General features: G+C 42.5%; 1 protein-coding gene across 4 annotated transcripts in view; it reads right to left on the reverse strand.

Moving 5' to 3' along the window:
• TXLNG (taxilin gamma) overlaps nt 1-15,431 on the reverse strand; it is a 47,068-nt gene extending 31,637 nt beyond the window's left edge. Inside the window, exons 1-4 of one of the 4 annotated variants that reach the window (XM_065580259.1) lie at nt 14,107-14,258; nt 13,224-13,323; nt 3,298-3,607; nt 2,382-2,473 (exon numbers count right to left, since the gene is read on the reverse strand). In XM_065580259.1, coding sequence (XP_065436331.1) covers nt 2,382-2,473; nt 3,298-3,604 — 399 coding nt within the window. In that variant the 5' untranslated portion in view covers nt 3,605-3,607; nt 13,224-13,323; nt 14,107-14,258. Of the gene's footprint in view, nt 1-2,381; nt 2,474-3,297; nt 3,608-13,223; nt 13,324-14,106; nt 14,259-14,532; nt 14,664-14,815 lie in introns of those variants that run through there. The other 3 variants (XM_005287846.4, XM_042840193.2, XM_024108762.3) reach the window with 3 other exon arrangements.
• Nucleotides 15,432-19,109: the final 3,678 nt, after the last annotated feature.

Genomic DNA, 19,109 nt, shown 5'->3' on the forward strand with positions numbered 1-19,109 from the left:
ACAGTAGTGCAACTTCCAAACGTAGATTTTTTTTGTTACATAATTGCACTCAAAAACAAAACGCTGCAAAACTTTAGAGCCTACAAGTCCACTCAGTCTTACTTCTTGTATGGCCAATCACTAAGACAAACAAGTTTGTTTACATTTATGGGAGATAATACTGTCCACATCTAATTTACGTCACCAGAAAATGAGAATAGACATTTGCATAGGACTTTTGTAGCCGGCATTGCAAGGTATTTACGTGCCAGATATGCTAAACATTCGTATGCCCCTTCATGCTTCGGCCACCATTCCAGAGGACATGCTTCCATGCTGATGACGCTCGTTAAAAAAATAAGGCGTTAAGTTTGTGACTGAACTCCGTGGGGAAGATTTGTAGGTCTCCAGCTGTGTTTTACCCGCATTCTGTCATATATTTCATGTTATAGTAGTCTTGGATGATGACTCAGCACATATTGTTCGTTTTAAGAACACTTTCGCTACATATTTGACAAAACACAAAGAAGGTACCAATGTGATATTTCTAAAGATAGCTACAGCACCAAGGTTTAAGAATCTGAAGTGCCTTCCAAAATCTGAGAGAGATGAGGTGTGGAGCATTCTTTCAGAAGACTTAAAAGAGCAACACTACAATGCGGAAACTACAGAACACGAACCACCAAAAAAGAAAATCAACCTTCTGCTGGTGGCATCTGACTCAGATGATGAAAATGAACATGGGCCGGTCTGCACTGCTATGGACTGTTATCGAGCAGAAGCCGTCATCAACATGGACGCATGTCCTCTGGAATGGTGGTTGAAGTGTGAAGGGACATATGAAGCTTTAGCGCATCTGGCTTGTAAACATCTTGCAACGCCAGCTACAACAATGCCATGCGAACGCCTGTTCTCATTTTCTGGCGACATTGTAAACAAGAAGCGGGCAGCATTATCTCCTGAAAATGTAAACAAACTTGTTTGTCTGAGCGATTGGCTGAACAAGAAATAGGACTGAGTGGACTTGTAGGCTCTAAAATTTTACATTTTATTTTTGAATCCAGTTTTATTTTGTACATAATTCTATATTTGTAAGTCCAACTTTCATGATAAAGAGACTGCACTACAGTCCTTGTATCAGGTGAATTGAAAAATACTATTTCTTTTTTGTTTTTTACAGTGCAAATATTTGTAATCAGAAAAATATAAAGTGAGCAGTGTACACTTTGTCTCCTGTGTTGTAACTGAAATCAATATATTTGAAAATGTAGAAAACCTCCAAAATTATTTAAATAAATGGCACTCTAAAAAAATTAATCGTGATTATTAGTGCGATTAATCGCACTGATAAACGATAATAATCACTTGACAGCCTGAGTAGAAACTCATCCAGATAGAAACCTTGCTAGCCAGTTTTATTCCTTCTCTAAGTACCAAATTATGTCAGAATACATTGTTCTATAATAAACACCTGTTCCCATTCACCTAAATAAAAAACTATGACAGTGAACTGGCAAAGTTATCCTTTTTTGGGGCTGGTTCTGAAGAAAAAAAAAAAAGATCATATGCTTCCATTGCTATTTACAGTCATTAGAGAAACAAACATTCACTTGAGGCAATGTTCTAAAACCAAGGAAGAAACTAAATCTTCAGAAGATATACCTACATTTTTCCCAATTTCCAAAAATATTACTAGATCATCATTTTCTATCACTAATGGCTGAACTACATTGTACTGTCTTGGAAACTTATAGTATGTTGAGCACATTAGAGCACGCTGTGCTGCCTCACATCCAATCCAGAAACTAGTTTTGTGAAAAAGAAATTAATCATACTCCTAACAACTAGCTGATATGTTCAGCAATGGAAAGTTATAAACTTCCAGCATGAGTCAAGTAGACACTGACAAGCTTATCAAAAACTAGAAATATTGCAGAATAGGGGCACAGCCTTATCTTACGCCACTAGAAAAAACTTCAATTACCGCTGGACTACAGATGTTGATTTTGTTGCTAGTAGCATTGAAATCTGTTTTATTATTGTATGTTGCAGTACTTCATTATCAGAATACTATTATAATGAAATTCCTCTTTAGATTTATAGAACAGTTATGGAGACCTAGATAAAAGTGAAAACGACTACAAGTGTTGAATTTTTATGTTGACTGCAACAATTTCCATCAGAAACCTGAATGTTGCAACCAATATATTCTGCTAATGCAATGAAATAGCTGAATCGGTTAAAACATCTTTGAATTGAAGAAAAAAATCTGCTATTCTTCCATATTCAATATGTATTTTCACACTGTTAAGTAGATGAATAACTATTTCTCCAAAACCATTTTACAAGAAATAGAAATTTAGATGTACTCTTGGTATTTGTTAGCTACACAGATTACTTACAAGATCAGCGTATTTCTTGCAGAGAGCTGCCAACTTTTCTTCTGGAGTAGAAAGTGTGTTCAAGGCTTGCATCAATAACAGTACTTCTTTTCCTATGGATGAAAAAAAATTAAATACTGAAAAAATCCTATAAAAAGCTTTTTCCTCTGAAAAGAGTTCTGTATTAATCATGATCTAGAATGTTTTTAATGGCACGTTAGTTTAATAGCTGTATATTGTTTTACTAGAGAATGGCAACACAAGTCCCTAAAAAACAAGGAATTCATATAATTAGCTTGCTATTTGTAGACTTGTATAACATGTAGGGTAGTAATATATTTAATTCAACTGCAGTATGCACAGAGCCTTAGACCACAAGAATTCTTTGACTTTCATAATTTCTCTTTCAGAAGATACAAACCAAGAAATATCTGATACACTTTTGAAACCAGAGATCTAAAATTCAGATTTTGTTATGACATACAGAAATAGTCATCAGCTAAAAGTGGTCTGATATACAGACAGTCATCTTCAGTGTATGTAACCAAAACAATGCAGCATCATAGTCTTTAACAACCAGAAGTTAAACCATTTAGTCTATTTCCAATGATTAAACTGAGTGAAATGCAAGAAGTAAAACAAATTGTGACTAGTGGATTAGATTTTTAAAACATTAACATATTAACAGGTGAGGGACTTTTTTAATATTAATTTTAACCAGTGACCTTTTAAAACATGTTCTCCCATTTCCCCCCAACACACATCATGATAAGGAGGACAAAATGCCATTTGGCAACAAAACTAAAGCTCCTGGGAATAACTCAGATTGCCAGAGTACAATGTAAAGCCAATTTTTAAGGAAACATTAAAACCACTATCTTTTTCAAAACATAGAACTTGCTGTAATTTAGAAGCCAAATCCTAAAACAGCACATACCTAAGGTTTTCTCTTTGTTTTTTTCAGTCTCCGGATCTTGTTGGCCATCAGGTGGCTCAGTACGGGCTTCTTCTCTCCCAGGAGTCTCCTCACGTGATTCTTGAGTACAGTACATTGAACCCACTGGCTTTCTATTTTTTGTGATATAATCTTCGTCTTCCAATGCACCTGTACTTTCTATGCCATCACAATTGGACTGCAGATGTTGCAAAGTTGTGTCAGATTCAATGCATTTGCTGTTCACCAACTGATCCTGGGTATTCATTCCGATCTCACAAATTCCAGCTTCACCTGTTGTTCCAATCATAAACTAGAAAAGGGGAAGAAGTAATCAGATAAGTTACCAAGTAAATTTTTCTTGAAGTAAAAAACCTCTACTCTATTTTCAGTATACATAAACAAGAATCCAAAAAGCTACTGTATCACTAAGTTGAACTGCAAACTGTAGTCAATACTTTTAGAAAAACTAATATTGTATGTATATAAAAAGCAATTTTGCTTTTCACTGATTGCAATATATAAAAACGACCAACGTACCCCCAAATATTTAAGGAGTAATGCAGGCACTACGCTTGACAATAATTCTCTCATAAGAAAGTAACCTGAAAAATTTAGGTGCACAGGACTCCAGCCTGTTTTTTGTTTTTTAAACTCCTGGAGCAGGTGAAGTAGTTACTACCCGGAGACACTCCCCAAACACACACAGAGAATGTCACTGAAACATCACCCTGTTAAGAATGAATCAAGCTAAGAATTATCTTCAATGGCTTGTCATTCCAAGAAGTGTAGTATTAGAAGAGTTAGATGCTAAAATTATATTTCCATGCTAACTTTTTATTTGTGAGAAAGCTATAGTGTTCTAGCAGCTTTGACTAGAGTATTAAAATAAGCACACAGCTGCTCCATTGGTCAAAGTATATGGAATCAAATGAAAAATACTGTCAGACACAGGAAGTTAATTTTCAAGTAACAACACTCAAATAGGACCCTCAAAAAATTTAATAAATCATGAACCAGCCTACACCCTATATTCAAAATGTGATACAATCTAAAAATTACTGAAAAATCAGAAAGCCAAATATATTTAACAATTTCAAAAATACATAAACATGCATTAAAAACACAAACTTTCTGACCTTTGCATCCCCAGAGTCAGTTTGAGAAGCTGTTTTTCCCAATTTAGTAAAACAAATCACAGTATATATACTCAAATGCAAGAATGCTGAACCCACACTTAGACGGTCCTGGATTACAGGCGAGACTAAAGTACAAAGCAGATGGACGCCATCCTGTATACTCTGCAGCACCAGTATATGCCAGCAGCATAACTTTAATGAAGTCTGACAGCTACTTTATGATTCAATTTCAAAGATTAAAGATATTAACATTTCAAATAATAGTTCAAAAATGGAACGAGGAAACATACAGGAGGGAGAGAGGAAAGAGGAGGAAGAAACAGGACATTTTTATAATTTGAAGTGTTTAAAAATGCTCCTGGAAAATACATGGTGGAACATGAATGTTATGCTTTTTGTAAAATAAAAGTAACCAAGTTAGCAAGACACACTACTAAGCTGATTAAATTAAAAATAAACTGATATTAAAACTCATGCTACACAAAACAATTAAAAATATGGAGAAGGAGCAAGAGTATGTGCAATTTCATCTTCAAATTTCGTCTTTCATATTTCACCTTTCTGAAAATATTACAGTAGCAAAAAAATCACTTATACTAATTGGCTCTGGGTTTAGCGTATTAAGACACGTTGTCTGTAATTCTGTGGGTAGACAATGCCATCTCTGTAATATTCATAAAAATCTGCCTCAAACTGATATGAAGTTCAGAAGAATGTCAGCACCTAACTGGAAGGTAAGCTGTAGTTCTCTCTGGCGACTGGTCTACGCTTAAATCTACACTTGTGAGACATAGTTCTCTTGGTGCCATACTGAAACCCACTGTGGACCTCTGGAATTGAACAGATGGTGGCCACACCCTTAACAATTGTAAGTCTAAACGCAACTACTACTACCAGTGAATTCTCTCATCCATGAAAAAACCAGACATAATCAGTCACTATAATCATTTAAGGATAGACAATATCAGAGCCTGAATATTCTAACCTGTATGCTCTAATCAAGAGCCAGGTCACCATCTTGGCAAATGAATAGTTGGGACAAAAAATTCCTGCTTTTTATGATCATGCCATTACAACATGTATACATACTGGCTATTCAAGGGAATCATGATTGTAAAAGTAAATGTTCTTCCAAAACCCTTTAAAATATTTAAGTGAATTTTAGTGATGGAAAGCAAGAGTTTGACAGTAATGAAGTCTATTCTTCACAGCACAGGTACATCAAAGCTACTAGGAGGGAAGCTGTTCTAGACTTGATTTTAACAAATAGGGAGGAACTCGTTGAGAATTTGAAAGTAGAAGGCAGCTTGGGTGAAAGTGATCATGAAATCATAGAGTGTGAAATTCTAAGGAAGGGTAGAAGGGAGAACAGCAAAATAGAGACAATGGATTTCAGGAAGGCGGATTTTGGTAAGCTCAGAGAGCAGATAGGTAAGGTCCCATGGGAATCAAGACTGAGGGGAAAAACAACTGAGGAGAGTTGGCAGTTTTTCAAAGGGACACTATTAAGGGCCCAAAAGCAAGCTATTCCGCTGGTTAGGAAAGATAGAAAATGTGGCAAAAGACCACCTTGGCTTAACCACAAGATCTTGCATGATCTAAAAAATAAAAAGGAGTCATATAAAAAATGGAAACTAGGACAGATTACAAAGGATGAATATAGGCAAACAACACAGGAATGCAGGGGCAAGATTAGAAAGGCAAAGGCACAAAATGAGCTCAAACTAGCTACGGGAATAAAGGGAAACAAGAAGACTTTTTATCAATACATTAGAAGCAAGAGGAAGACCAAAGACCGGGTAGGCCCACTGCTTAGTGAAGAGGGAGAAACAGTAACAGGAAACTTGGACATGGCAGAGATGCTTAATGACTTCTTTGTTTCGGTCTTCACCGAGAAGTCTGAAGGAATGCCAAACCTAGTGAATGCTAATGGGAAGGGGGTAGGTTTAGCAGATAAAATAAAAAAAGAACAAGTTAAAAATCACTTAGAAAAGTTAAATGCCTTCAAGTCACCAGGGCCTGATGAAATGAATTCTAGAATACTCAAGGAGCTAATAGAGGAGGTATGTGAGCCTCTAGCTATTGTCTTTGGAAAATCATGGGAGACGGGAGAGATTCCAGAAGACTGGAAAAGGGCAAATATTGTGCCCATTTATAAAAAGGGAAATAAAAACAACCCAGGAAACTACAGACCAGTTAGTTTAACTTCTGTGCCAGGGAAGATAATGGAGCAAGTAATTAAGGAAATCATCTGCAAACACTTGGAAGGCGGTAAGGTGATAGGGAACAGCCAGCATGGATTTGTAAAGAACAAATCATGTCAAACCAATCTGATAGCTTTCTTCGATAGGATTAGGAGTCTTGTGGGTAAGGGGGAAGCTGTGGATGTGGTATACTTAGACTTTAGTAAGGCATTTGATACGGTCTCGCATGATATTCTTATCGATAAACTAGGCAAACACAATTTAGATGGGGCTACTATAAGGTGGGTGCATAACTGGCTGGATAACCGTACTCAGAGAGTTGTTATTAATGGTTCCCAATCCTGCTGGAAAGGCATAATGAGTGGGGTTCCGCAGGGGTCTGTTTTGGGACCAGCTCTGTTCAATATCTTCATTAACGACTTAAATATTGGCATAGAAAGTACGCTTATTAAGTTTGTGGATGATACCAAACTGGGAGGGATTGCAACTGCTTTGGAGGACAGGGTCATAATTCAAAATGATCTGGACAAATTGGAGAAATGGTCTGAGGTAAACAGGATGAAGTTTAACAAAGACAAATGCAAAGTGCTCCACTTAGGAAGAAAAAATATCAGTTTCACACATACAGAATGGGAAGAGACTGTCTAGGAAGGAGTACGGCAGAAAGGGATCTAGGGGTTATAGTGGACCACAAGCTAAATATGAGTCAACAGTGTGATGCTGTTGCAAAAAAAAGCAAACATGATTCTGGGATGTATTAACAGGTGTGTTGTGAGCAAGACAGGAGAAGTCATTCTTCCGCTCTACTCTGCTCTGGTTAGGCCTCAGCTGGAGTATTGTGTCCAGTTCTGGGCACCGCTTTTCAAGAAAGATGTGGAGAAATTGGAAAGGGTCCAGAGAAGAGCAACAAGAATGATTAAAGGTATTGAGAACATGACTTATGAAGGAAGGCTGAAGGAATTGGGTTTGTTTAGTTTGGAAAAGAGAAGACTCAGAGGGGACATAATAGTTTTCAGGTATCTAAAAGGGTGTCATAAGGACGAGGGAGAAAACTTGTTCACCTTAGCCTCTAAGGATAGAACAAGAAGCAATGGGCTTAAACTGCAGCAAGGGAGGTCTAGGCTGGACATTAGGAAAAAGTTCCTAACTGTCAGGGTGGTTAAACACTGGAATAAATTGCCTAGGGAGGTTTTGGAATCTCCATCTCTGGAGATATTTAAGAGTAGGTTAGATAAATGTCTATCAGGGATGGTCTAGACAGTATTTGGTCCTGCCATGCGGGCAGGGGACTGGACTCGATGACCTCTCAAGGTCCCTTCCAGTCCTATAATCTATGAATCATGGGTAGTAGCAATGCAAGTTTCCACAGACTGTCTCTCAAACCTAACTTGACTACCAATTTTAGGGGTGAGAAATGTCTCTCCAAGTTATTAGACATGTCCTTTTATATGTGCAGTGTTGCACTGGTATAAACTTAAGGTGTGACTTTAAACTGATTTTAAAAGGTTTAGAAATTGCAAAATGGGTTGTGTGCTACTCATTTTTGGTTTTAAATCAGACTTATTCCAGACTAATTTGATGAGGAACAAGTTTTAAATTAAAGAGTCTACACATGGGTTTGCACTCGTTTAAATAATCTGGTGCAAATTTCTCTGTAGAAAAGGCCATTTTCTTTTTTCACAAAAATGAGTAGAGTTGTTCAAAGAAATATAAGCTATCATTAACAGCATGCATCCACGTATAATTCAACCTCTGCTTCCTCCTATGTCTTAAGAAAAAATATAATCTTTGGTTTTAATGATATAATATCTGTCACTGTAATATTATGGTAAAGAGCCCTGAAAATGCCTATAATCAAAAAGCATTGGAGCATAAGCTTTCGTGGGTGAATACCCACTTCATCTGACGTCTGTTAGTCTATAAGGTGCCACAGAACTCTTTTGTTGCTTTTTTACAGATCCAGACTAACACGGCTACCCCTCTGATACTATAATAAAAAAAAATTCACAGGTCCAGCCATCAGCTACAAAACTAGTTAAACCTCAACCACACTTCTCATAGGCCGCATATAGGCATGTTTATTAATGGGATGCACCATACTGTAATAAACCCTTTAACAATTAAGAACATAGTTATCTCATCTGTGCACAGAAACCAAATCAATTTAATCCATTTCTCATCTCAGGGCTAACAGACTTTGACAATTTCAGATCTACAAATACCTTGTCAGTGGAACCTTTGACTTTGTAATGTCTAATACATTTCTGGACCACTATACTGCTCCTGTGTTCTCCAGGGCTGGGCCCGTGGCAGCTCTTGCGTTGTGCTCCGGGGCTGGGCTTTGTGACCTAGGATTCAGGGTCGCAGTGCAACTCCAGTTTGGCCCTCCACACCACTGACCATGTCAGAGGGGTGGCTGGACCAAATCGGAGTACTGCTACAATCCAGCATACCTCATCACATCTGTCTTGTCATCTTAGAGCCAGGCTGTAAACCCAAGTTTTATTTTGAATAGCTTTTAAAATATTTCTTGCCCAAAGAGTTGGTGGGTGACAGACACTAGTTGAAATCAAGCCTGAACAGGTGATGTATTTTGGGGAAGATACAAGCCATAGTTTGAGCCTCAGGTTCATGCAAAAAATGTTAAAATAACATTTTGATGACCTTTCATTTTTGGACCACTAACCCTATCTCAGGCCCCCAGGAGGCATAACAAATCAAGACAATCGGAGTAAGCCTGTGGATTTCAGAGCACTTAGAAAAATTAACTCGTAAATGGTAATGTAGTCTCAGCCTTAATTATAGTGATGCTTCTGCCCCTCCATAATTGTAGACATTCACTGAGTGTGTTCTTCAACATGATCAAAGTAGTATAGATCACAGTGTGCACATATCACACTACAGGGCAGACACACAACTTGGGCAATTGTAAGTAAGGCTACAAATTTGTCGTGGCGGGGGAAAAGTCATGGATAATGTGATTTTCCTTTTGTCCGTGGTTTACCCCACAGTGGCGGCTCTTATCCTGCAGGATGGGCCTGGATCCCCACTAAGTCACGTGCAGCAGGACAGGGATTCCGTTGCAAGCCAGAGTATTTGCATGCAGCCTGATGTCTGAGAAAAAGGGTCATTCAAGGTGAAATGCTGTGACCGTTGACCTGAGCAGCACCTATACACTATAAATCTAAGTCCTGGCCTCAGCAGCTCTTTCCGAATATATGTTATACACATTAATTGCTCTCTGCCTGCATTCTCTACAGGGGATCCTTCTTGAAGCTTTGCCTTGACAGCAAAGTTTCTGCTTTAAGAGCCAATATTTCAAATTTCTCTAAAATCTAATGCATACTCAGATTTTACTTTAAAAAGGAAATTTTATTTTATTTACAGGAAAAAAAGTGTTTATTAAAGAGGGAAAATGAAAAACTCGTGGCTGCTTACTAGAGAGTAATGAAATGATATGCTTCTCACCCATTTCCTAAACAGTGGGACTGAGTGTGATCAAAGAAAATAAATAGTTACAACTCTCATAAATACCAGCATAATCAAAGGGCATCAGGAAATGCATCCATAGAGACCCCTATTCTAAGAACTGGCATTTATTCATATAGATTTATCATTAAAGACACAGTAAACAATTTCAACTTTCTAGGTTTGTTCAATCTACATAAACCAAGCATTTACACTTTTATTCACCCCTCAAAGTGCTGCAGTTTTTGTGAAAAAGGAAATCTCTTTTTGCAGAAGTCTGTACGTGACTAGAAGGTGATGACCTTTTCTTTCAGTAATCCATGCCTGTCTCAACCGGATTACTGAACAGTCTTCTACATGGGTATTCCCCAAAGGTGATTTGGAAATTTCACTAAGTGCAGAATACGGCACATCAATTGTTTAGCAATGCTTCTTACAGAAAACATATTATCCAGTTATTTGCACTGGCTTTCTGAGGATGGCCCCACAGATCTGGAAGTCTTCCCCACTGTTGGTCCAACAGAGCCAGAACCCAAATACATTTAGGACATACTTCTTTCAAGTTTTATTATCCCAGTCTTCTGGGAGGGTGACAGATTAAGAAAGAGATGCAGAAGATATTTGTTAGCAAAATCTCAGGTGAAGATTAACCTGCAAGATCTGCAAAAGTTTTTGTTGTATGTTTGTCTAGAGCAATGAATAGCCACCTACACCACTACCCTGATATAACGCTGCCCTCGGGAGCCAAAAAAATCTTACCGTGTTATAGGTGAAACCGCGTTATATCGAACTTGCTTTGATCCACCGAAGTGCACAGTTCCCCCTCCCCCTCCCCGAGCGCTGCTTTACCGCGTTGTATCCGAATTCGTGTTATATTGGGTCACGTTATATCGGGGTAGAGGTGTATTTAAAAATAAAAATAAGTAAAAATGAAAACAAGACTGAAATTGGCTAGTTTGCTTTGAGCGCCAAGCTGATGAGCAACAAACAAATGGTAAAAGATCCCTTCATCTTAAAGTGCTTTGCAAGCTCTCTAGACACAATTATTTCAGATACAGATTGCCCCAAAATACTGAGACACTAGCTACCATCACATACCTCAAAAAATCTCTCTTCACAGTCAACAGCTTGCAATTACCAACCCCCTCTCAAACCAAGTCTTTTAGGGGAAGGAAACTGAGAGGTTGCACAGCACACAGACAACCTGGTGCTTTGATAACCAAAAGAGATTGATAGTTCCTCTGCAACTGCTCTCAAAGCCCAGGCGACTAACTTATCAAAACCTGACAAATGCAGTCTCAACCCCAGAGGAAAGGCCAGAACCCATACTGGAACTTACTCAATATGTCCATGTCCAAAAATGAGGCAGAGTCATATTTAGAAAATAGGAGTCAGTGAGCTGTGATGGTTACTATTCATCATCACAGAAGAGTTTGAAGCATGTGCCAAAGATTGAACCTCTTGTACTGTTCAATGTATACAGAATATTTCTGGGTAACTTTATGCTGGTACACCAGTCAAAAGACAAGTGTACCATATTAGTTCAGCCACTCCTTTGAAGGAATATTTGATTATACTGCTCACTTGACAATCCTGTCTTTAATCCTGCCACACTTGCATTACTTTATGACTATACAAGAGCCTTGTCCTTACTAGGAAAAAAAAGGTGTTTTTAAAATGTGTCAGCTAATGCATTAAAATCCTAGTGTGGACAAGACAGTTCATAGTTTTCACACGTTAGTTGATTGAGGTAAACCCTTGGCATCCCTTCCTCCCCCATGCTTACCTCATCCTGATAACATGTGAAAACTATGCCTTGCCCACACTAAGATTTTAAATATATGGTAAAACACAACTTTTTTCCTATTGTGGACACACCCAAAAAGACTAGTTGCATGGTACATATTCCTGCAGGAGTCACCTAGATCCACAATCTTTTTGGCAATTTTGACTAACTTTTCCATAAAAATTCATGGGTCAGATATCATAAAAATTAAGTTGGGTGTTTCTGACAGGTGTCTCTTCATCACGTGATATTACAACAGCAACTAATGTCCTTGGGACCACGTTAGTTTACTGCAGCTCTTTTCAGAATGCTCTCATTAGGGCTGCTCTATTGCTTGCAGCTGTTCAAGGCTCAGTAGTACGAGCGTTCATCAGATTAGGCTATCATGATCACACTACTATGCACATTTTTATTTTTTTTAAACACAGACTGTCTATGAAGTGACCAACTGACTGTGATAGCATGCAACACTGAACTTTAAAAAAAAAAAAAAAAAAGACATACAACATACATACATTGGCCCTTCTACTACTTTCTTAAATTATTAAATGTGAAATTTTAGAATTCCATTCTATGCTCTCTATACTATTTACTTTGTGCATGTCTCAGGTTGGACAATGAAGATCAATGACAGTTTCCCTTTCAGGTTCTTTGCAAGGTTTGGGTTTCCAACACTGCAGAAGAAAGTTAAAAACAGTTTTCAACTGATTTTTTTTTTTAACTAGACATTTCTTTTGATCTTTGCAGAAGTTTGTTTTGAGCCAAATTTAAGTTTACAGTATTCCTTTAAAAACCAATGCTGATGGTCTTGGCCACATTCAAGGCCTGCTTCTTGAGCCTTGTTCAGACAAGTATGTGCACTCACACACCTCTTGTGTTTAAGGATCCTACTATCCTCGAAAGCCTACTAAATAGTATGTTTTTTTCCCCCTATGTTGTCCACTGTGGTACGAAACTCAGCTGAAACTGAAATCCATCTAATTTTTATTCATTCATTCCTTAAAAACACACCTTCAACCGTGATTTACAAAAAGGGGATGTGCTAAATTGCTTCTTTATATTGCAGAAAGACCTGAAAGGTGGTTCCTCCTACTCACCTCCCCACACTCCATTATTCTCATGGTTTTAACATTACAAATATTACCAATATCAAGTGTTTGCAGAAGATTTCTTTGGAGGACTGGGAGAGCTTCAACTGGAACTCTCTCAGACCTTAACTGAATTAAAGATGAAGTGTTGAATGTTTAACAAACCAATCTTCTAACTGTTTAACTCAAATGCCTGCGACAGGTGTTAACAAAAAAGCTGAAACAGTTTTAAACTGTGACTTACTTTCCCTCAATCAGGTTTCACTTCCTTAATACCATAATCCTACTTGTTCTCCAGTCATCCACAGAATCTCTCAAAGCCAGGGTAGACAAGATCTGAGTTTCTAATGTAAAAAAGTGACAGCCTATAAAAAAAACCCTTTAAGGCCTTATTTACACAAAAAAGTTCTTATCAAGTTTTCCCCCATGTTTTGCTTTCCAACCGTTGTTTAAAACTACTGTTTGCCCAATATCTCTTGCTCTACCTTTCAGTTCTTTAATCAAATTTGATTCCTTCGTTTGGCTGTATGCTCTTATTTTAAGAGAAAGGAAATATTATTATGCAAGTCGCTTTTTAAAATTGTTATTAACATTCTGAATGCTTTGGTAAGGGGCACTATATAAAAATAAAGGTAACCATAAGAGACAGTGTTCACAAGGGTAGTAAAAACCAGCATGTTGCAGAAAAGATGGCTTGTGATTCTTGGAAGGAATAGTTTCACTGCCTCTTGAGAACTTTCCATTGGGCAAAACAGAAAATTTTGCACCTTGGAAAGTTACATTATCCTACTACAGGTAACATGCCATAACAGCCACCAGAAAACCTATATGAGTATGACATGAGATACTGGAGCAGAAAAGAAGTGAGAATATACCTAGATCAACACTCAATAGTGTATATACAAATGGCATCTGGGCACATTTTACTATCCTTAGAGTACTCTGTCCTCAAACAAGTGTGTTTTTATAAGTCCATACAAGAGAAGCATTTATGGCTTTCTTGCAAGAAATAGAAACAAGGATAACTGTAAATCTATTGAGCTACACTATCATTCTTAGTAAGATTTTATTAAGAACATTGCCTTTTTTGGTTTAGAAGATGTTGAAAATTAAACTAGTAGCATTACCTTTGATTCATATTATATAAAAGTCTACTTTCCCTGAACAAACAGAAATAGGATCAGGCAACATCACCTTTACTCATGCACTTCAGTGGGACTACTCACACAAGCAGGACTGGCAGGGTGAGGCGCATTATATACTGGATCAATTCTACTACTATATTGAGAAACAAAACAAATGGTACAAACATGAGAAATGGGCAAAGGCCATCCTACCCTGTAACAAGTATTCTACAACTACAATACAGATACACGGAGCCGTACGAACGGGGGACGCCAGCTGGGCAGGTGGCTCGGGAGGCCTGTGTCGCGTGCGGAGCGCGCCCTGGGTCGTGCCGCAGACCCCCGGGAACCACTGCAGAGCCCGACGCAGCCAACCCCCTCCCCTGTCACACACGCAGCTCCCGCGCTCGATCCTTCCCACCCACCCACCATGGGAGCGGGGCTCCCTGGAGAATGTGCCCGGGGGCTGGCCGCCGTCTCTTATACTTTGCTACGCCACCAGCCCCCGTCGGAACGGCCGGGCTCGAGCCACAGGCTGGGGGCAGTTGCCTCCCGCCTCGGGAGCGGAGCCCATCGCGAGGCTGGGCTGAGGCGCTGCCTCGCACGCCGGAGCCGCCCGCACCAGCCGCTTTCCGGACGCGCGGCGCCGCGTGGGGCGGTGGACGCGCTAGCCGGTGGGGAGAGCCCGACGGCGCGCGCAGCGGGCCGTTACCTCAGGGCTGCCCCGCGCTGCCACCGCCGCCTCCTCCCGCTGCCCCAGGCTATGGCGCCGGCTCCGTCCGGACCCTACAGTGCTGTTGCTACTGCCTCCTCCGCGCGCTGCTTCGGCTCCGCGCGTCGCCATGATGTGACGGCAGCATCCAAACAAGCAGCCTGCCGTCGCCGTCCGAACCAGAGACACCGGAAGCGCTTGTGCCGGCCCCGCCCGCAGCCAATCACCGCGCAGCTCTCCCAGCCACGTGATACACACTCATTTCCACCAGGGACCTGGGCGGCTGGGGACCCTCGGCGCGGCTCCCGCCAGCCCAGAGATGGGGACTGCCGTTCCCAGCATGCTGTGCGGATGACGCAGCTCACGGGTCCCATCAGGTTGGACCACGCAGGAGCAGAGCATGCTGGGAGCTGTCGTGCAATTCCCCCCACCCCCAGCGCGGTGTAGTCTCCCTGCGACTCTGGCGGGAGAACTTCCTGGGGCGCGAGATGCGGCCCCGCGCGGCGGGGTCGGCAACGCCGCGACGAAGGGGTGGGAGAGCGGCGGGCGCTCAGGCGGAGGCTCCGTGGGGCTCTGCCGTGTACGGGCCCGCGAACCCGCAGCGCTCGAGGGGACTGCGCAGGGGCCGCTAGGGAACCTTATAGGCACAGGTCGGCCGGGGAGGGGGAATCTTTGCCCAACAGCGTGTGAGGGCGGCGCCCAAGGCCAGAGAAGCGGCTGCGCCCAGGGTACGTGGCCGCCTGGCCGAGCCGCAGACGCAGTAACACTTCTTTTCTTGGTGCGCACTGAGTGCTAGACAGGGAGGGGAAGCTGCAGGTGTCCTGACGGGCAGAGTGGCAAAACTTTAATTAAAACTACAATGCAGAGATTTAGGCCAGTGGTGGATGATGCGGGTATAGCTATAGTGCCATAATCCAGCCTATAGCCACAGCCGACAGCAACAGAAGCACATTTGTCGGTGGAGGACCACCACTGGTATACCCCGCATCGCATGATGGCGCCTAGGTTAACAGAAGCATATGTGAACTGCTGCAACTTTGACTCTGGCCTTGGCTACACTTGCAGATGTACAGTGCTGTGACTTAAACCTGACTTTGGGCAGCTGAGTAGGGAAAGTGCTGCAGTCTGTCCACACTGACAGTTGGCCAGTGCACTGTCGTGGCCACATTTGCGGCAATTGCAGCGCTATTGGGAGTGGAGCATGATGGGCACCTATCCCACAGAGCACCTTTTCCCATTCTGGCGCCATGGGTTGTGGGAAGGAGGCGTGGGTGTGGGGGATTCTGGGTCCTGTCCTGATGCATCACTTCGCATCCCAGAAATCCCTTTGTTTCTGTCCACATTTGGCACCATCTTTCAACGGTTTCTGTGCAGCGTGATCTGTCTGCGGAAAATGGAGTCTGAACTGCTGAGGCATATGCTGACGAGTCTCGCCAGCACGTCACGTTTGGCTGTCGAACTATTCCTTAAGATCCAAAGTGAGGGTGAGGAGTCAGACTATGCTATCGAGCCACGTAACGCGTATGACATGAAATTGCTTGTGGCATTCACAGACATGCTCAGCACCGTGGAACACCGCTTTTGGGCTCGGGAAACAAGCACTGAGTGGTGGGATCACATCATCATGGAAGTCTGGGATGACGAGCAGTGGCTGCAGAACTTTCAGATGAGAAAAGCCATTTTCATGGGACTGTGTGAGGAGCTCGCCCCCACCCTGCGGCGCAAGGACACAAGATAGAAGGCTGCCCTGCCAGTGGAGAAGCGGGTGGCTATTGCAATCTGGAAGCTGGCAATTCCAGACAGCTACCGGTCGGTCGCAAACCAGTTTGGAGTGGGAAGGTCGACCGTTGGAATTGTGTTGATGCAAGTTTGCACGGCCATTAATCGCATCCTACTCAGAAGAACCGTGACTCTGGGTAACATGCAGGAAATAGTGGATAGCTTTGCACAAATGGGGTTCCCTAACTGTGGAGGAGCAATAGATGGGATGCACATTCCTATTCTGGCACCACCCCACCTAGGATCCAAGTACGTTAATCGGAAGGGGTATTTCTCTATGGTTCTCCAAGCGCTTGTGGATAACCGTGGGTGTTTCATTGACATTAACACAGGCTGGCCCAGAAAGGTGCATGATGCACGCAGCTTTCGGAACACTTTGCTGTTCAGGAAGATGCAGGCCGGGACTTTTTTCCCAGAGCGGAAGATCACAGTAGGGGAAGTTGAAATGCCCATTGTGATCCTTGGAGATCCCGCTTACCTGTTAATGCTGTGGCTCATGAAACCCTGCACAGGGAGCCTTGACAGCAGCAAGGAACGGTTCAATTACAGGCTGAGCCAGTGCTGAATGACTGTGGAGTGTGCCTTTGGCCATTTAAAGGCCTGCTGGCGATCTCTGTATGGGAAGCTGGACTTGGCCGAAAACAGCATCCCCGCCATTATATCCACATGCTGTGCCCTCCATAATATTTGTGAAGGGAAGGGTAAAAGCGTCACTCAAGCATGGACCTCTGAGGTTCAACACCTGGAGGCTGAATTTGCACAGCCAGAGAGCAGGGCTATTACAGGGGCCCACCGCGGGGCTGCAAGGATTAGGGATGCCTTGAGGGAGCAGTTTGAGGCTGAAAACCAGCAGTGATATCTGGTGCCTTGCACGGGAGTGAAGTGCAGTAGTTCAAATCTTTAGGAATCAGTGTTTGCTTAGCAGACAAGTAGACTTGCAGTGCCTCTTTATTTCCTGGACTAAAGAGTCTTTTACTTTATGCAATAATAAAGAATGTTTTCAAAGCCAAAGAATCCATTTATTGAAAAGAAAAAAAATGTTTCTTTTCAATAAATAAGGGGGTGGAGTGGGGAACAGTACAATCACAGATTCGCGTATGTCCTGTCTGGTGTGCTGTGCAGTGAGTGCTGCACTTCAGCACAGCTATACGGCATGGTGATGGGGGTTGAGTGCAGAGGGTAAGGGTCATGGTTTTCAGGGCTGGGTGGTGAAGATACTGGTGTTGGAGGCAGCGGGTGGCGTGAAGAACACGGAAGTTGGGGAAAGTGGGTTGGAGGTGAGACTGGGGCATAACGGAAAGAGTTTTGGGACAAGGGCTGTGGGGGGGGAGGTGGCGTTTGCGGTACTGCTCCTCTTTCTGCATGGCTACTAGCTCCTGGATAGCATCTGCTTGGCGCTCTAGGATGCTTATGAGCCTATCAGTGCTTTGCTGCCGGTGCGCGGTGCTTTGCCGCCAGTGCGCTGCATTTTCCTGGCGGATCCTGCTTTCTCTCTCTCCCTCCAGTTCTGTGCTTTCTTATTTCTCATGCCGCATCACTTCTTGCAGCATGTCTTCTTTGCTTTTTCGCGGTCTCTTCCTGAGTCTTTGCAGTCTCTTAGCAGGCGAGGAGAGGGGTGGCTGAGGTCTCAAGCTTGATGCAGCTGTATAGGCAAAATGCAACATTTAACAGAGGCAGCATTATTTATACCAGACAGAGTAATGATTCCCCCCGCACTTAAGGAGTAGAAAAACACACAGGGTGTACACAATAGCATAATTTTTCCCGTCCGAAACAGAGCGCACACATCCCACGGGAGCCTCAAAATGGTGAGTAAGGGGGACTGATTGTTTCAGGGCTGCACTGTCCTCTGGGTTTCTGTGCCTTGGGGAGAGCCAACAGCTTCGGGGGGGCACCTACACTGAACACTGTCCCAACATTTTCCACAGGAGTTCGCCCTGGACGATATCTCGCTGCTGAGGGTAACCTGGGAAGCAAGGGAGGGTCTTCTACTGCAATGCGGCTTCCGCCCTGGCCCATATGCAGCTTGCCTGTGTGCAGCAATGGTCCCCCCGCCCCTCGCGGCACAGTGGCGCGGACACGTTAGCCTGGCTGGGACAAGGACCACGGTGGCTCTCCCGATAAACCTGCGCAAGCACATTGCACATGTTCTGGATGAGACATTCAAGGAGATTACCGAGGCCGATTACCACGATGTGATAACCACATCAATGCACTATTCCGCATCTAGGCATGCATGCCTAACCCTCCTTTCTCAAAGAGCCCGCACTGAAAAAATTCCTTCCCGGAAAAAAACAAACAAACCCACTTACCAGGAACCTGCTTTTCTGTTTGTCCTCCACCAAGTACCGGCCGCTGCGATTGGCTACCTTCCTCCTGGCTTGATAGAGCTCCTGGCTGCATGGCTCCAGGGATTCTGGGGTGTCTCCATCCAGCCCACCACCATCACTCCCATTTTCCTCCTCCTCCTCCCCCCCCCCCCAACACCGGCTCTGAAGTGTCCATGATGGTGCTC

Source organism: Chrysemys picta, chromosome 1 (genome assembly GCF_011386835.1).
Source record: "Chrysemys picta bellii isolate R12L10 chromosome 1, ASM1138683v2, whole genome shotgun sequence".
NCBI lineage: Eukaryota > Metazoa > Chordata > Testudines > Emydidae > Chrysemys > Chrysemys picta.